Source organism: Clinocottus analis, unplaced genomic scaffold, assembly GCF_023055335.1.
Source record: "Clinocottus analis isolate CAN_PGR_092001 unplaced genomic scaffold, fCliAna1.0.p SCAF_16, whole genome shotgun sequence".
NCBI lineage: Eukaryota > Metazoa > Chordata > Actinopteri > Perciformes > Cottidae > Clinocottus > Clinocottus analis.
The window spans coordinates 13827324-13845550 of record NW_027175887.1 but is presented as its reverse complement, the minus strand read 5'-3'; the positions used below and the strand labels follow the sequence as shown (position 1 = coordinate 13845550).

General features: G+C 44.0%; 2 protein-coding genes across 2 annotated transcripts; one reads left to right on the top strand and one right to left on the bottom strand.

Moving 5' to 3' along the window:
- Nucleotides 1-391: 391 nt before the first annotated feature.
- Nucleotides 392-2472, bottom strand: LOC137786920 (perforin-1-like). The gene is made up of 4 exons (XM_068579061.1): nt 1940-2472; nt 1712-1850; nt 1391-1602; nt 392-1309 (listed from the first exon to the last, which is right to left on the bottom strand). Exons 1-4 carry the CDS (start codon nt 2470-2472, stop codon nt 430-432), a joined length of 1764 nt encoding a protein of 587 aa, XP_068435162.1. The 3' UTR covers nt 392-429.
- Nucleotides 2473-6302: 3830 nt separating this feature from the next.
- paqr4a (progestin and adipoQ receptor family member IVa) lies at nt 6303-13390 on the top strand. Its single transcript, XM_068579013.1, has 3 exons — nt 6303-7404; nt 10783-11001; nt 12919-13390. Exons 1-3 carry the CDS (start codon nt 7131-7133, stop codon nt 13350-13352), a joined length of 927 nt encoding a protein of 308 aa, XP_068435114.1. The 5' UTR covers nt 6303-7130; the 3' UTR covers nt 13353-13390.
- Nucleotides 13391-18227: the final 4837 nt, after the last annotated feature.

The window sequence follows — 18227 nt, the reverse complement described above, 5'->3', positions numbered from 1 at the left end:
AAAGGGAATGAGATGAAACATCAAATACGACAAAGAATTCCAATATTATGCTTTTATTCTGGTTGAAACAAACATCCTGTTAAAAACACTCAAAGAAATATAATGACGTGATTAAAAGACATAAAACACACTTGGACATACTATGAATGTTTGTAGGGATAATAAAATGCTACAACAAATGCAAAATACAATCTGCAAACATGTTATTTTATGTAAAAGCTGCATTGAATGAAATTCAAATTTTGACAGATGGCATAACTTGAAGATGACCTACTGCATGAGCTTTGCTTTCCTGTGAAAGACAAGGCCAGTATCTACAGCACAAGTGTACTATATGATTCAAATACACAGACACAGTACATAAAAACCTCACTATCTTGACCACTGCTCTTGTGGGGCTGTAAGCATCAGTGAGTCCAAACACGGGTGTTATATCACATCAAACTTTGAAATCTCTGCAGTGAGACTCTGGTTTCTCTGGGAGCTTGTTTCATCCACAAACACCCCCATCTCCAGCAGGATGGCCTTCGGAAGAGGATGTGCGTGGCGAGACACGTACAGACTCTGCAGACTTTGACTGATCGGCGTGGGTTTGTAGTCCTGGCACGTCGCTCCGCTCAGACTCGGAGCACACGTCACCTCCAATTTGTAGAACAGCTGGCCGTGTTGCAGGTTACAGAGATCCTCCTTGACTCCAGCGGACAGAGTTTGCTCACACGCTCCCAACAGGTCGTCGTCCCATCCGCTGTCCTGATCCCACACTTCGAATCTCACTTTCTTCCCCGAGGACACGTCTCGAGAGCCCAGGTCGACGACCATGTTCCAGTGCGGGTAGTTGTTGTTGTTAATGACGGGTGAACGCCGGACCATCTCGCCGTTGAAGGACACCTTCACGAAGCCGTCCGTCGCCGTGGAGTGGTCCCCCCAAAGACCAGAAGCCCGTTGCACAGTCAGGATGACCCGTGCCATGCCCTTACGGACGGGGCAGCAGTCTTGGTTTACGGCTGGGTCGTTGTGGCACTGGCAGACGCAGGTGTCCCGGGAGTCGCTCTTGATGCCGGCCCGGCAGCGGCCGCTGCAGTTCTTCAACAGGCCTTTCTCCAGGATGTAATGGCTGATGGCGGAGCGCAGGGGCTTCCTGACGGGGGACTTAGTGGGCAGTAGCTCGTGAAGCGAGTCCAGGGAATATGAGACTATATCTGGATATTGCGGTATTGACGTCAGCCATTCTTTGTAGGCCGAGGGATTTTTATCAGCAGAGAAGAGAAGGTCTGGGTCCGTGGTCTGGCCCCCCTTTGTTTCTGTGAACCTGTAGAGGAAAGAGTCATTTCAACTGCTCTTTTTTTACGAGTGTATTCAAGAAAACGTCACAAATGATATGAGACATTACCTGTCGTTGAAGAGGCTGGAGAAGGACGCCTTACTTTCCGTCTTGTCGATGTCATTCCGGCAGTGTTTTGCTTGAGTTTTAATCGTAGCTTTTATGCTCACGGAGGCCTCAACTTCCAGGCACATCTTCACCTCCTCTACGCTGATGCCCTCCAGGTTGGCCTGGCACTGCCTGATGCTGGTCACAGAGTGAATACTTCCTCCTATCTTCACCTGGAGGGATGTATTTAACCATATCGTGTATAAGCAAATGTATGACTTTGTTGTTCTTTTTTTTTTTTTTTTGCTTAAATTGCTTGTGGTTTGGATCATCTCCGTTCACCTTGGTGATGTAGTGGGTGCCGAAGTTGTCGATGAATTTGTAATATCGTTGCTTGTATTCGGGGCTGTATATTTTCGGGAGCTGTTTCACTGCATTTTTAAATTCTCTGTGCAACTTGGGACTGCCGGACACTCTGTAGCTGTTGACAGTGAGACAAGATTTAAAAAAACAAAACAATATTGCATTGATTTCCAGAGTTCGGGGAGTGAACGGACCTGTTCAACTTACCTGTAGAACTCACAGGACATGCTGTGGCTTGTGAAGCTGAACTTGTCACTCTTAGTTTTTCCCATGGAGTAATCAGCCAGATTGGATTGAGTGCCAGCGAGCATCGCCGAGATGCCCTTTTTACCCAAGTCAACATCTAGATTTGTCTGCCAGTTGTTCTCCACAGAAGAGGTGATGGAGCTGACCAGAGACTCACTGGATCGGTGGAGTGTGGTGGCCACTTTCATGCTGCAGGACTGCTTCGGTCTCCAGTCCACCACTGACAACGGGAGCTTTTGCTTCGTGTTCTCTGAAAAGGGGTTGCTGCACAGGGTGCATGTCTTATCCTTGCGTTTCCACTCATTCATGTTGAGCACGAAGGCCCCCTTACGCTCCATTTTGGTGATATCAAAGCCTTCCCCGGCCAAATTGGTACCCGGAGCAAATTCTGCATCCATGCACTGCTCGGGTGTCCCGTCCATGCACGATTGATACGAGCACCGAGGGAGGAACAGCAGGAGGCCGGCAGAGACGCACATATTCAACAGAGACATGTCGCTGTTAAGTTTGTTGCTGGATGCAAACTGACGCTTTATTCTGAAAACGAAAGAGTTGAACAAACATAAGCGACAAAGTGAAGCAGTTTATTATTACACAACCACAACGTTGGCCATTAAGTTATTTATGAACTCTTGTGTTTATGGCTCAGTATTTTATTCAAAATAGAGAGTCTTTTAATTATATGCTAACATGCAGCGATACATGTTTGATATAAAAATTAAAAAAAACCTTCTTTAAATCTGGACCTACTTTTGCGGTACATTGTCATCTTTACCTATACGGTCTTGGTAAAAGATGTCTTTTTATAGCTTGTGTCTTTTGTAGGCAACATTTTGGCCAAATTTCTGTCTGTGTTTGCTGTCATTAGTCATTTTATGGCGTTGGGCCTATTGCGAAAATAAACATTATGTATCTTCCCATGATCAGGAGACTGTTTTACGTGTTTTCATCATTTCATCCGCTGTGATTTCATGTGAGTCAGTCTTCCTCGTCTTATCTGTGGTTTGTTGAGAATCTCCTCACTGTCACCAAGAACAGAGATCAATAAAATGTAGAACTGATTCAATCTCTTATTTCCTTTTAAGCACAGCATGGATTCACACAAGTTTATATTTCAGACTCTTCAGCCTTTATTCCAATTTTAGACTTCTTACAAGTTCAGATCAATTACTCTTTAATATTCCTATTATCTCAAAATTCAAAGATAATCAAACTTTTTTTTTTCAATTGTTGCGCAACAGACTGTCAAACATAATTCAGCCCTGACTGCAAAGCCTTTCCAGTGCATCGCCGTCTTTTAAAAACCCAACAGCTATACCACAACTCTTTGCTCAACATTTTCTCTTTCAATAAATAGACTTACAATTCTAGAAGACACAATGTTTAAAACTACCACTCTCATGAATGTGAAATGACTAAACGATACATTAGAATCACTTAATGATATACCAATAAATAGTTTAACGGATGCTGAACAACTTAACACAATATGAAATAACCCACAGACGGTTACTTGTGTTCAGATCAAGTGAAAGAATATTTAAACATCAGCTTACACTCACCTCCGCCTTGCCTGTTCACGCTGCACTTGTGAAACGGACTGTGAGCGTGAATACCAGCGCTTTGCTTTTAAACGACAAATAAGCCCGGCAGGAGGTGGTGAGGGGGTGAGGTGACGGTGGTCTTCAAGAGAGCTGGGGGAACAAATGTGGTCGTGTCGATTGTGAGAAGCACTGAGAGGGAGGAGCTGGTGGTCACGATGAACTCAAACAGACAGAGACAACATGAAAGTAAGGCTGACTTTCCAGTCAACGACGAACCGGAGACCACAAACCTATCATTTCTCTGAAGTGGTGGGGGACTGTGGCCGTACTCGGTGGGAGCAAGAGACTGTCGCACAATAATGATGAATTTCTTGAAGTTAATCACCAATAAAGTCGTCTTTCAGGCCCTGATAAGCTGCGGGTGGGAAGTTGACATGATAATTGTGTGTAAGTTCACCTCTCTAAGTCCAATTTTTATAAATAGACAGATATCACAAAGATTTATACAAAAAAATCGGTAGAACAGTTGTCAGAAAGTAGAAAAGATGCACTGCAGGTGTAAAAGCAGTGCAGGATTATAAATATGAAATGTGCAGTGTGGACAATATGAAAGTATACGGGTTGTAAAAGCATTTATAGTACAGTTAGTGTCATATAGTGCAGAGTAGGCAACAAAAAACAATCAATGAAAAATGCTAAATGCATTGATTTACATTAAAAGCACATTTGTATCAGCACAGAGGAGAAAGGCAGCACTGCAAGTAGAAGAAGAAGCAACTGACACATGAAACATGTATTATATGAAGACATAAAAAAATTAATGATTCTATTCTCCACTTTCCGCAGAATCGAGACTCACTCTGATGCCAACAACATTATGATTAACGTGTCATGTGAGTTGTGTGTGTGTGTGTGTGTGTGTGTGAGGGGGGGGGGGGGTCTAGTTCGTCACAGAGGTGTGGTTGTAGGCGGCTACATGAGAGACAATCCGAGCAGCAGAGAGGGGTTAAAGGTGGAGGTGGTGTGATTCATCCAGAGCCTCAACGCTTCTCTCGCGTAGCGCGTCACCTGGTGCCTTCAGGTGCTCCTCGGAAACGTCTCAACCCAAGTGCATCTATTTCTTTCGTTAAGTAATAACAGCCCAATTGACCCTACAATGACAGTATTTCTGTTGTTGTCTGAAAGTGTATGAGTCAAACATTACGAGCATATATGACATTTGAGTGCTACACTCAAACTCATGTTTCTGATCTATTCATAGATCTGATTTCTCATGAAATAAAATGGTAAGACTTCCATAATTTCGCCAATAAAAACACATGTTGATTACCTAGTATTAACATAGTTTTCATAAAAGTAGGCCTTTGGAAACATTCTTGGAGGGATGATCCAAACAAATGTCGTAATTACATTATTACTAAGGAAAGGAAACGCATGTGTTTTAGCTGTAGTCAATATATTTATTATTAACACTAAATTGCAAATACTAATTATATTGTTTCCTGTTAATGATGAGAGCTCAGATTGTAACTGAAACATTCCGGCTGTTTTGAATGCAGCTGGAGCTCAGTCAGTGCTGGCATTCACACTGCTGACAGCCAAGCAGCGGGAAACTACACGAGGGAAACCGAATCAGACCAGAAGTTAAGACTGTTCGCCTTCAAAATAAAACTTTCTATTTTTTTTTCTTTGAAAGAGAGAGTAGGAAAAGTGTGCAACCCCAAAAATGAAAAGTCACAGGTTTAGTGTGTATCTGTTGGTTTGGGTTGTTATAGTACACACATTAACATTTAAAGTCGGGTCCTATACTCTTGTGGACTTGCCTTACAAAGGATTCCTGCATTTTAGATGTTTAGTTTATATTGTTCTCACGTGGCGCTTGTTCTTTTATTGAGTTGTATTTAGTCAAATTACCACAAAGAAAAACCTAGGCCAAAACAGTTTAATTCCAGTAGGAATAAAACTGCAAAAAAAAAAAAAAATTGCTTGGCACTGAAACAAAGCCATTAATAAGTGAGTCAATTAGGTTTTGTTTATCTCATGATCATATTTTTGTGTGAATTATACATAAACAGAATGTGTTTACCATGTTTATTATCATAATTGTTCTAGTACATCCACTGCTGCTGTTATTTTTGGTAGTCGTAACTTTTTCATCATACTACTGTCATTATACAAATATTTTCTGTCATATTGAATGTGTTGTGACTCTGTTATGTTGTTCATTCTGCACACATAACATATATCCTCGAAGAGAGATCCTCCTCTGTTGGTCCTCCTTAGGTTTATTCTCTTTTTCTCCCTATTCAAGTTTTTTGGGGGGCAGTTTCTCAGAATCAGAATCAGCTTTAATAGCCATGTACATTTTAACATACATGGAATTTGATGCTGGTTTCTGCTCTTCGTACTTGTTTACAATAAGCAAAAGATAAATATAAAAAAGACAACAACAACAACAGCAACAACAACAAAAAGAAGAAAACAGAAAAAAACAGAAAAAACAGAAAACAGTGGTCCAGAAAGTGCAGATAGTGCAGCTGGAGGTGTCTGATTAATTGTTTAATTGTTCACCAGACTGACGGCCAGTGGGGATCGATGTTGTGTGTGTTCACATTGTAAAGCCCCTGAAGCAACAGAAAAAAAGGAAAATAATTATGCTCTATAGACACAAAACACTCAAATACGGTTCGATCGGTATTTTATTTTGAAATCAATGACCGGAAGCGTGGCGGTCGTTGTTCTGGGCAGCGTGACACTCGTGTAAAAGCAATGCAGGGGACTCGCAGGCCGCCAGGGAAGACTCTGCATTTCAAGGAATACAGCCAGCGAGACATAATGGTGGGAAGCGATTGCATGAAACGGATGTTGGAGAAAGAAATCACAAGCTTCACGGACCGGACCGCGTGTGCGTGGAGCCACCCGGCTGAAATATCTGCATCCTCATCCCCAGTCTCAGGACATCGGTAGCCGACTTGCCCGGCTTGCTAACCCCGCAGTCCTTCTCTCCCCCCCAAAAAGAAAAAAAAAAACCTTTCAGAAATCCCGGATCTCGTTTGTGTTTTTTTTTTCTTTCCCTCAAACAGCGTCTGGGAGCTGACTCGAGCATATGACGCCCGTCTTCTTTCACCAAAGCGAAGGTGTGCCCCGCTGGTCCCTCCACCTTTAAAAAAAAAAAAAAAAAAAAATCTGACCGCTAGGACCGAGCTTAGCATCATCTGGAGTCGGATGGACGCGCCGCTCGCGCGCAGCAGCATCCTTCAGAGCCGCACTGCCGCTGCACCGGAATGCCAACCAAACCGACTAACTAACGAGGAAGTGGCTTCAACATGACGAGCGACGTCGTTTTGCATCTCCGCCGCTCCGGCCCGTTGGGCGCCGCCGTTGCACGGACATTGTTCACGCGCCAGGTGTAATGACCGCCCCGAGCGCGCGCCATGTACGTGGCTGGCCGTGTCTGCCTCCAGCCTCGCGGGTGACTCTCACGCAGGTGCCGCCGGTGGAGCTCCAGCAGCGGCGGCGCGGATAGAAAAGCGCCGTCAGAGACCTGACGTCGGAAGCGGCTAACAGCACAATACTTGATATAGTGACCCCCCCCTAAAGCAGCACCAATGCTGTCCCACGTGGTTTTAGTCGCAATAATCTTATTAAATGTATATATCGGTGTACAGTCTGTTTTTTACTTTTTCGGCGGCGTCCTTTTAACCGCCTTGTTTGCTATGGCATATTTAAACGGACCCAGGCTGCTGGACTGGACGAGCTCACCGCCACATCTTCAATTTAACAAGTATGTCCTCACGGGATACCGGCCCATCTCCTCCATGCACGAATGCATCAGGAGCCTGTTTTACCTGCACAATGAACTCGGGAACATATACACTCACGGTGAGTAGGAGAGCATGAAGTGCTTCGTCAGCAGGGCAGATTTATGAAGCCGGGTGTGACTTTGACTGTGAACCCGCAGCAGTAGCCTTCATGTACTGTACATGTACTTTACACTGTACAGATCCCGTACAGATATCTACCACAGTACCTGTGCAGGTACTGTTTCTGCAGCAGGGTGCCAAGACAGACCCTGCACTAAACAGCCCGGGCGACATCGTTCAGGATACATTACTTAAAAGCTGTTTATTTTAATATCTTTTGAGCTCAATTCACTTTTAAAAAATGTCTTCTTTTCGTCAACAGGGAATATAAAAGTATATAAGATGGTTTTGGTTTATATATCTGATGAAGCGATTCAGAAAACACTATAAATATATGGTTGTATAGTGTTTTTCAATGTATATAAAATACCTGTGGAGAAGGACAGGAGGTTGTTTCTTGGTCACATTTACATTATGAGACACTTAGCTTACTCCACTCCATTTAAAAAGGAAAGCTGCTGTTTTAATCCACATGTTTTAGTCAGATGTAGTTGCTAGTTTAAGTTATGGGTTCACATATAAAACACATGATACATTTAGATGTGACACACTGTTAAAGAATAAATGACCCTACAGGGTTAAGAGCTGCATCTGGTGGTTATTTAAACCGTTTAGTCTGTGAAACCGATGCCAATCACAACTTCTCAGAGAACAAGTTGGTGTCTTCAAATATGTTGCTTTGTCTGAGCAACAGTCCAAAACTCACATTCAGATTTAAATGTGTGACAAACAAAGAGCTGGAGCTCGAAGAAGAACTAGAACTTTAAAAAAAAAAAAGACTCAAGCGATTAATCAAAGTCGTTGCAGATTATGTTTTGATTAATAGATAGAAATGACTTTCTCTAACCTTTTAACCTCCGTTTTACCGAGTGAAGCCTATGTGCTGTCTAAAAAGGAGCATTTACTCTGCAGACCAGAAGGGTCTGACTGTAGGAGAAGTCTGTGGGAAAATGACTCTCTTGATTTATTACTTCTGTAAACATTGTACACTTGAGTTTATGGTCTCAATCTCTCGTTTAAAATCTTCTTCAATACAGCATGACGTTCATTTATTGCATTCTGGTCCATTCAGACCATAAAGCAGAGTATGCTTTAGGGCAGGCTTACTGTGATTGACAGGCCGCTGCTGTTACCAGAGCCGTGTCCGTCGTCTCTACGTCACTCCTTCTGTATTTCAAACATGGCAACGTCCGTTCCTCGGTTGCAAAAAAGCCAAGATGGCGACAGGGCAAAGTCTCCATACACGAAGCTTCAAACTGTCCGTCCACAAACCCTCGGTGACATCCCGATGACAACGTCCGCTTCAATACAGTCTATGTTTCAACCCAACGGAAACATGATCTTAGTTCCAGTTGATTATACACCGATTAAAACATAGTTATTAGTATTTTATTCCATTTCTACCATTTAACCCCCCTAAATGTTACACACTGTTCCTTTAACTACAAAATGGGCCTGAAGCCAAATTGAACAGCTACGTCTGTCCGCTAGCGAGCATAGAAGTTTGACAGAGATGATTGAACTGCACGTAACGAAAAGTGGCGTTTTCATCTGGTCAGAAATGTCATCGTTACACAACAATATGACATTCTTTTAATAGATTGGTGCAAGGCAAAACTAATTGCAGTAATGTGTTAATCTGTGCAGCCAGAGGGGAGACTGATGTGTCGGCTTGTTAGCAATCTGTATGGTGTCTTCCTGTTTTCAGTCTGGTACGATTAAACTGCCGTCAGATTACATCCTACATCAGATTACATCCTACATAAAATATTACATCCTACATAAAATATTACATCCTACATAAAATATTACATCCTACATACATCCTACATCAAAATACATCCTACATCAGATTACATCATACATAAAATATTACATCCTACATCAGATTACATCATACATACAATATTACATCCTATATACATTCTACATCAAAATACATGCTACATCACATTACATTCTACATCATATTACATCCATCCTACACCAGAATATATCCTATGTACATCCTACATCAGATTACATCCTATATCCCATTACATCCTACATCAGATTACATCCTACAGCCGTATTAGAGTACAGGACATAATCTCTGTGTTCACAGACTTGGGAGAATCAGACAACTTTCTCGTTCTGTAGGTCAACACTTCACTTCCAACTGCCAGCTGACACAGAACAAGCTGCAGCAGTGATCATCAGGGAAGTGGCCCTGTAAGTCTTTATGACGCGACTCCGGTGACGCCAGCCGAGCATGTGACCTCACATACATCAACGCCTATGTTTAATTTCCCAAATTTAGAAGCAGCGATGCAGAGCTTGCAACTAACGTGCAGCCCTGTCGTTTTTTTTTTTTTTTTTATCGCGTTGAAACGTTTCAGGTAGAGTGTCATGAGCCGGTTTGTTTTGCATATAAACTGAAAACATCCTGCCGGCAGCTCGGCAGCCGCTCGCGCCATCAGAGGAAGTATTCAACGCCGAGTGTGGCTGAGTACGCCCCGGTCAGCTGGGGACAAGTGGGGGGAGGAGATAACGCACTTAAAATAGATGTGTTACAGTAGAAGGCATGGCCAGTATCACCTGGCCGGGACAAATGCCGTGACATTGGGAAAGGCAGAGTGAGCACAAAACAAAAAGGGTACGGCAGCGCAATATGTGTGTCGCAGAGTGATAAATGATCGCAACAACTGTGCGCGGATCACATTTCAAGGTCTGCATTTCTGCTCGCATGGCAGTGAACGCCTCTCCCTGGTCCAATAGAGGAGCCGACAGTACATCGGAGCTCTGGAGCCACTTGAAATGCGGCCCTTTGTGGCATCAATCTGAGCGTTTAGCCCTGTCTTTCCCTCAAAGAGTCACGCCGTACTGGTGCGTTTGTGCCAAGCATGTAGGTTCCAGCTCCGCTCCGCATTATTCTTGCTGCTGTCTGCACACAGTCAGCACAGTTTGAAGCCGTCCACATGTCTTTTGAAAGCCCCGAGCCGGGGAATCCATCACAATAAACGCCTTCATTTGGCTCTGTCAAAGTGTCAAAGTGCTATTTTCTCCCATTTGAACTGATGGGCTTCATACCGGGCGTGCACTTAGCTCAGTTATTGTTTGCTGTCGATCACTGGACGCCCACAAGAAGAACCTTCTCGCAGTAAATAATCCTTGAAAATATGTCACAGGCTTTGAAAAATGTCATCGTTAAAATGTATAACCACACGCAGAAGACGTGTACAACAAAGGCGTTCTTGTGTTAAAAGTGTTTTCAGTTGTTGAGCCTTGACAGGCCCTTCAGCTTTGATCACGTCAGAGGTAACGGCAACTCTCTGTTTCTTTGCCCTTCCCTCTTCAGGCATCCCTTTGGTTTGCTTCCTGGTGCTGCTGCCTCTCAACATCCCCTGGTCTCAGATCAGCGTCACGTGGTTGGGCGTGGTGCATTTCCTGGCGTGCCTGTCGCCACAGCTGGGCTCTGTGCTCTACCACCTCTTCATGAACCACGAGGGAGGGGAGCCCGTCTACCACACCCTCCTCAAACTCGACGTGTGCGGCATCTGCATGATCAACACGTTGGGTGAGTCTTCCTGAAGCTCAGCAGGTTCCTTCACATTCTTTATCTGAGATTCTTTGTCGGCCGGCCCGCCTTCTGTCATCTATCGCCCGTTTACTTTGAAGGGGAAGTCTTCATTGATTGTCCATGATTTACCAGGAGAGCGTTTTGCTTAGAGGTGCACCGGCACTGATATGTAAGAAGGTATTTGACCAGCGAGTCGATTGGCTAATATAAGTAATGATCCAGGTTCTGAAATGATTATTGATCTGCCCATGCTGGTTGCATTAGCCTATTAAAACCCGAATGACAAGGGCAATATTTTTCACTTATTTTATGGTCATGAACAAACAATTCAGCTGAGCCATAAATACATATTATTCCGATAATACAGTTTTAATTAATACTGTGCCATGAGCCTGTATATCTGTGTTTTACAACACTCGGCAGGGCCCGTTTGGCTCGTGGTTGTTCACAGCCGGTCTTGGTATCGAGTCCTGTGTTTGTAGTTTGACCTGGAAGTTAGCGTCGCACTGGTCACCTCCACGAAAGAAACAGTGGGGTTTTTCCATCGGATTTGGGATGATTTCAGAAAACGCAAGTTCGTGACACTCCCATGTTTTGTTCAGCAAGATCGTCTCTACAAGTGAACGCCACTTGATCACCAATCAACCGCCAGACGTAAAAGCTTTCGTCAGGCTTCAAACGAACTACGTCACGGTCACATGACCCCCACCTCGAAGCTAGAGGCAGACTAGTCCTGTGATGACATTTTGTAAACACTTGTTAGCAACCGCCTTCTTTAGGACACGTAAAAGCTTCAAAAGCCACGAGAGGGGTTTCTACTGATGTTACTTTGTGGAACTGTGCAAAAATGGTGACTCATTTCTGAGTTTTCGGATTAATTCCTGCAGCACTCTGTTGCTGCTGCAGTGCTGTTGAGGGGCGTGCCCGACAATTGCTCGGACCACAGAACATCTGCTTGCAGTGTCATCGCGCTTTCACTCCAGGACAGTGAAGAAGAGTTTGGTCACATCGTCAGTACGTTCAGCATCCGGCAGCCAAAGGGACCTGCACTCAGCGAGGCTTTAAAGGCGACATGCTCGACTGCGACAGTCTGCGCGGAGCAGCTTGTTTCATACTTGATACTGAGTCCATCACTTTTCTAATAATCTTTTGGTCCGCGTTAAACTTATTTGCGACAATTTATTCATGGGCTCACAAAGTAATCATCAAGAAAAGTCTGGCAGAACGAGTGTAGGGCTGCAACTAATGATTAAATATTCATGTTTATGAAATTTTAGAAAGAAATTGTTCAAAAAGGCCTGTCACATTTCCCGAGAGCCCAAGGTGAAAACTGTCCCAAACCCCAAAGATAATAAATTATCCATGATATAGATCAGCAAATTCTAATATCAGAAGCCGGAAGTTTGCATTTTTTGGGCATTTTTACTTAAAAAAATGGCTTAAAGATCACTGATTAATTGTGCTGATTAAATGTGGATCTGCTTGTGGGATAATTCACGAATCGTTTGACCTCGAGATGAGTCCAATAAAACAGAACCGCCTTCAGACGACAAAGTCACGGCTCCTCCGCTGAACACAAAGAGCTCTCGGTATCGACTTATTTATTTATTTCAGCACATTTTCCTCCTGCCTAAAAGTTTCTTTTTCATCAAAGTTCCCACATCTGGAAAGCATAGTTATTTAGTTAGCGAGGGTCTTCCGCATGACTTCCACATGAGTTGAGTGCTGCTGTCAACATCAGAGCATCTGAATGCTGCTCACCGCGCTCTGAAAGAGATGTGTCACACCCGGCGCAAAACAATTTGACCTTTGTGCGCTGTGGCTCCCTCCAGGCGTTACATAGCTGCTGAGTCGGGCGTCATCGACGCTCCGTCTCTGTGCTGACTTCCCCTCCTGTGTGTTTCCTTGTCTCAGGGGCGCTGCCCATCGTCTACAGCACGCTGCTGTGCTACCCGTTCATCCGCACCGTGGCCCTGGTGATCTACATCCTGCTGTCCAGCCACGCCATCTACTGCGCCGTCACGGCGCGGAGCAGCGTGCGCCGGCTGCGCTCCTTCGCCTGGCAGGCCGTGTTCCGCTTCTCCTTCTTCCTGCTGCGCTGGGTGGGCGTCGGCGGCGGCAGCCCCACCTCCTTACGCCACTTCCTCACCATGGACGCGCTGGCCGTGCTGGGCGGGGTCATCAACATCACGCGCATCCCCGAGCGCTTCCGCCCGGGCCTCTTCGACTACTGGTGCAACAGCCACCAGATCATGCACGTGCTGGTGGTGGGCTCCATCCTGTACCTGCACTGGGGCGTGCTGGACGACCTGCTGTGGATCAACAGCTACAACTGTCCGTCAGACTGACCCCCCCCCTCCTCCTCCTGCAGCCGCCGACCCCTCACACCGAAGCACTTTGCTGTGGGGTGAGAGGGCCTCCGAGGGGAGGGAGGTGTCGGCAGAGACGAGGGGAGGGAGGGGGAAATCGGGGGGAACTGATGCAGAGAGGTGAGACAACACGTTGATCCGTGCATGTGTTCAAACTCCGAATGTTCATATCTACGTCCATCTCGGCAGAAGTATGTCGAGTAACACGCACAAGCATTTTGACTCCGTCGGTCTCCGTCAACATGGACGCACAGGTGCACACGGACACACTGACACACGTACGCAGCAAAGTGGAGAAGTTTTAAACACTAAAATGACTGAGTATTGAACACTAAAACGTCTTAAGAGAAGGCTCTAGTAGGAGGTAAGTTTCAAGCCTTTACGTAACAATAGAAGTTTGACTTGAGCATCAGTTGATGCGGTCGGTTAAGACAGCCTGTTGCTCGAAGATATCACATGCTCAAGTCCTCAGATGTCCCTGTTGCTACCTATGCAGCACATCCACATCTCAACTCATCGCACACAACACACCCTCACACACCCTCACACCTATATTTTTATATGACATGTACATACTGTCAGTGCGGCACAAAGCACCTATAGAGTTTTCACTGAGTTTTACTGGAACTGGTTCTTCTCTTCGCGTTTTCTTTGCCATGCCGTCTTTCTTTATCTGTGTGTCTGATTTGTCCCTCACCGTCGACAAGATGACGAGGAAATGAAGACGGGTGAGGGGGTTCATTCCTGAGCGCGCGAGGACATTTGAGTTTACGCCCTTCAGGTGGCTTGAACCACTCATTACAATCTATTGTGCAGCGGTTTTGTTCTCACCTGAGCCCAGTGGCAATTAAATTCGGGCATTTGTTTAACCTCCCATTGTAAGGGAGAAAGTTGCTATTTCCATTTATGGAAGTTGAGGTGGTATAACCTTTACGTTATAAACTGAGTACATTTGTTCTGTAGAAAATGAACTGGAGCAGGCACACTGAGTTTTACACTGAAATGCCACCATGAGAGCGTGACGCACACGTGGCAGCGAGATGCACTGAAGGTTAAGTGGTTTCCACTTAACAATTATAACTTTTTAAGATATCTTAAATGTTGTCATACGTTTCTAAACAAATTGACCCTTTTTAGACAAACTACAACTAAATCAAGACCTGCTTATTGGCTCAATATGCACAAAACACTGTAATGAAATATATATGTATACTATTGATTGTGTCTTATTTATTTAGCTGATACAGGTAACATTATGTTTCTGTCAGCTGCCTAAACTGTTTATGTTGTTGCTGTGCAGGATCACAGGCTGACAGATCAAGTTCGAGGTCAGAGAAAATCCCAAGGATTATCTCCTCATATTCTCCTCACACTCTTTTTTGACAGCGATTGTTGACTCAGTAATATTGTAGAAAAAGTCTGTCTCCATGCATTTCCATTCACATAACATTCACAATAAGAAAAAACACATTGTTTATTGACACTAGAAACCTGTGCAGCCCTCTTCTAAAGACGGCATTTAATGTCAAATGTTCTCTGTTTTTAATGAAAATAGTTTTTACGGCAGTTGGACGTCTATTTATACATTGACTCTAGATGATGATGTCATTACTGCCGCGGCATGGTGCACATTTTTACATTATTTATGCTTTCTTATTTAAATGCGCTGCTCTTGCTCTACAGATAGATTTATGTTCTGAGTCGCACTTTTTTTCCCTCGAGCAAAGGTTAAAGTGGAGTTTGATTATTTTAAGCTGACCTATCCAAACAGGAATGAACCCCTGCGTCCTCTCGTCATGTCTCAGTTTCACTACTTCTTTTAATGTCCATGATGGTTTTGCCACTGTGTTCCTCTGTGGTATTTCAGCCACTACTCTTTGATTAAAAGAAACCGTTGCTCAGTTCCTTCATGCACACGACTAGTGGTTGAAGTGAGCTGTCTTTTCCACAGGCACTGCTTACTTTCCTAATGACATTGCACTTGTTTCCCACGCCAACAGTCTCAGCCGCCCTATGACTAGTTGCCAATCCTGTCAGACACGCTTCATCTTGCCAAATTAGCAGCGTCTGAGGTGTAGCACGTCCTCTGCTTTCTGTCTTAACGCTGACTCATCGGTGAAGAAGGATTTCCCACAGTCGTAATCACGTACACTAGCCTCAGACTGCGTCTCCCCCCCCACCCCTCCCTCTACTTTCCTTATTAACCTTATCAACGTGCGATTATGAACCATGCTGACCGAGGTACAATGTAAAAGCCGAAACTAATGTATTATTGGACAATGAATGGAACTGATAAAAATGCATGAAAGTAGGTATGAATCAGACACTGATGTCTCGGTGTTAGTTCATCTTTTTTTTTTTTTTCATTCGTAGCCATAGACCACGTCACTCACTCCTCGAAATGGCCGTCTCATCGTTCTCAAAAGGGCTTTGGATTAAAGTAAATTACAATTACGAAACCTATTTCAAGTCCATATAAATAATGTAAATACATGTATGTAGATCATATATGCATACAGTGCAAACAATATACCCAGATCAATTTATGATACATACACACAATATGTTAAGGGAATAAAATATAGCATAAGAAGAAATGGGATTAATGGTTTAGCCACATATAGAAGCTGCTGAGAGGGAAGCAGACGCGCCTCGAGATTAGCTGTGTCGATATGTATGTGAACCACACAGAGGGGGGAAAAAATACTGAACATGGTTTCAGTGCTAGTGTAGAGCTGTTTGACCTTTCGTGACCCTAACTAAGAATGCTTTTGATCATTTAAATGTAACCACTTTTTCTAGACACGTGGGAAAGACGAATTTGAATCTTGGCGAGCATGCGAATACCTCGTGACTACCACTGGCCTATCTATGCATTATCAGCCGGAAAAGGAGACGCAACAGTAAAGTTGACGTGCGTTCGCTGAATGAGCTCGCTGATCCGCTGTCACGGAGGGCTTCGCTCCGACATCCTGGGTCTCCCACTTCTCAGGGTGCCATAACCGTAGCTGTAACATCCAAGGCCCGATCTGCGCCGTCTGAAACATGGCCGCGAGACGTTCATCCTCCACCTCCGCCCGCCCTCTCTGTTCACGCCGTGAGCTGCGTAGCAGATTGGACACAAGGGAGACAGAAGGTGGAAAAGGGAGGATTTCTCTCAAAACTATGTCACATGAGTGGAACCTGGCCAGAAATATGGACCTTTGTCCTTTTGTCTGTATGTTAAATGGAAAAAAAAAAGAAAGACGTGTCACTAACAAAAACAAAATTCATTTTTTAACATAACACAGGTGCCGGATAGCCTGTTTATGACCTGTTTATAATGGACTACCTGTATTGTTATATACTGATTATTATGATTACTGTTAGTCTGTGGATTCTAATGATGACACTGGTCAATATGTACAGATAATGAGACAAGCCCTTTCCTTTGGGACAAAGGGAGCTTTCTGGAGGGTCTGTCTGTTCATATCTGCAACATCACGGCTTTTTTTTTCAACTGACAACGGGTTAAGTGTGGCTCCATCTAGAGGAGGTTCATGTGCACTGATGCAGGCGTTACTGTAGCCACACTGTCGGCAAATGAAGGGAACTGACAGTTTGTAATGCTGTCCTTCTCCTGGGTTGTTCATTTGATACTTCTGAACCATGTATATATGTTCACATGTGTGTACGAGCTCTCCAGCAGAACCCATGCAAGCATGAAATCGGTATGTTGTCAGATTTTGCTTTCTCCCTTTGCACTGATGGGGGAGCTGACTGCGTCCCCAGAGAGTGCCTCATTATCCAGTCTGCTTGCAAATTAATGTGCACGAACGCAGACACACAGTTTGTTCCTGTGCTGTGGTTCACGCATCTGTCTAACATTAGTGTCCTGTGTAACAGACAGGCTCTCACACTCCTCAGTCTCCAGCAACGATTGTGCAATAAACTGAAGTTTATATTTTTAAAACTGCCGAAAGGCTATGTCTTTCATCCGTGGTACTCTTATTGAGATGTGCATGTGTGTGTGTGTGTGTTTGCTTTTGTATTTCTGTGTTTGTGAGGAACGATAACTTTTAGAGGGTAGGAAGTGAGGAGATTATGAAATCAGGAGTGGATTTTAACTTCCTTCGCATCCTAATCTCACAAAAAAAACCTCCCCAACTTAATGACAGAGAAAATACATAAATGTTCATTCTCAATCCCTGAAGAATTTCCTCTGTCCCATTCCTGTTTATTCATATCAGAACAACATATTTATATATTTACTCTAATCTTTTAATATGGTTCTAGTCCCAACCGCTCCCTTTGACTTTTTTCCCGTTCCAGTCACGTGATGAACCGTGAAATGAACTCCCATCCTGTGACCCGCAGGATATCCGAAAATAGATAAAGATATAAGATATAGATCTATACTTGTGATGGTTGGTGCCAAATTACATTCAGGTTTATAACAGCTCGACTAAAACATTTTTATTCGACCAGCTCTGTGACAAAAGCCTCGGAAATACTTCCATCTGTTCATATAATTGAATACGTTTTAGACTTAATGTAATGTTGCCGAAAAGCTATTTCATGAATGTAACTGGATTCTCGGCTTCTTTTTTGTTGACTGGGCATGTTTGAGGCTTTAATTGGGGTCAAATCTGACAACACTGGGCGAGGGAATGCATTATGTCAGTGAGTGACTCATTCCCTCAATAAAGCTGTACGTGTGCATCAGGATCAAATGTTCCCAACAACAGTCCATCAAAGCAAAGAGAACTGACCTCAGCTCTCCGAGTAGTAAATCAGGAGAAGACTTTGTTAATGGGATGGATTTTAAACGGATATGTGATAATAAATCTCAACTCTCTCCAGGGATATTTGTAT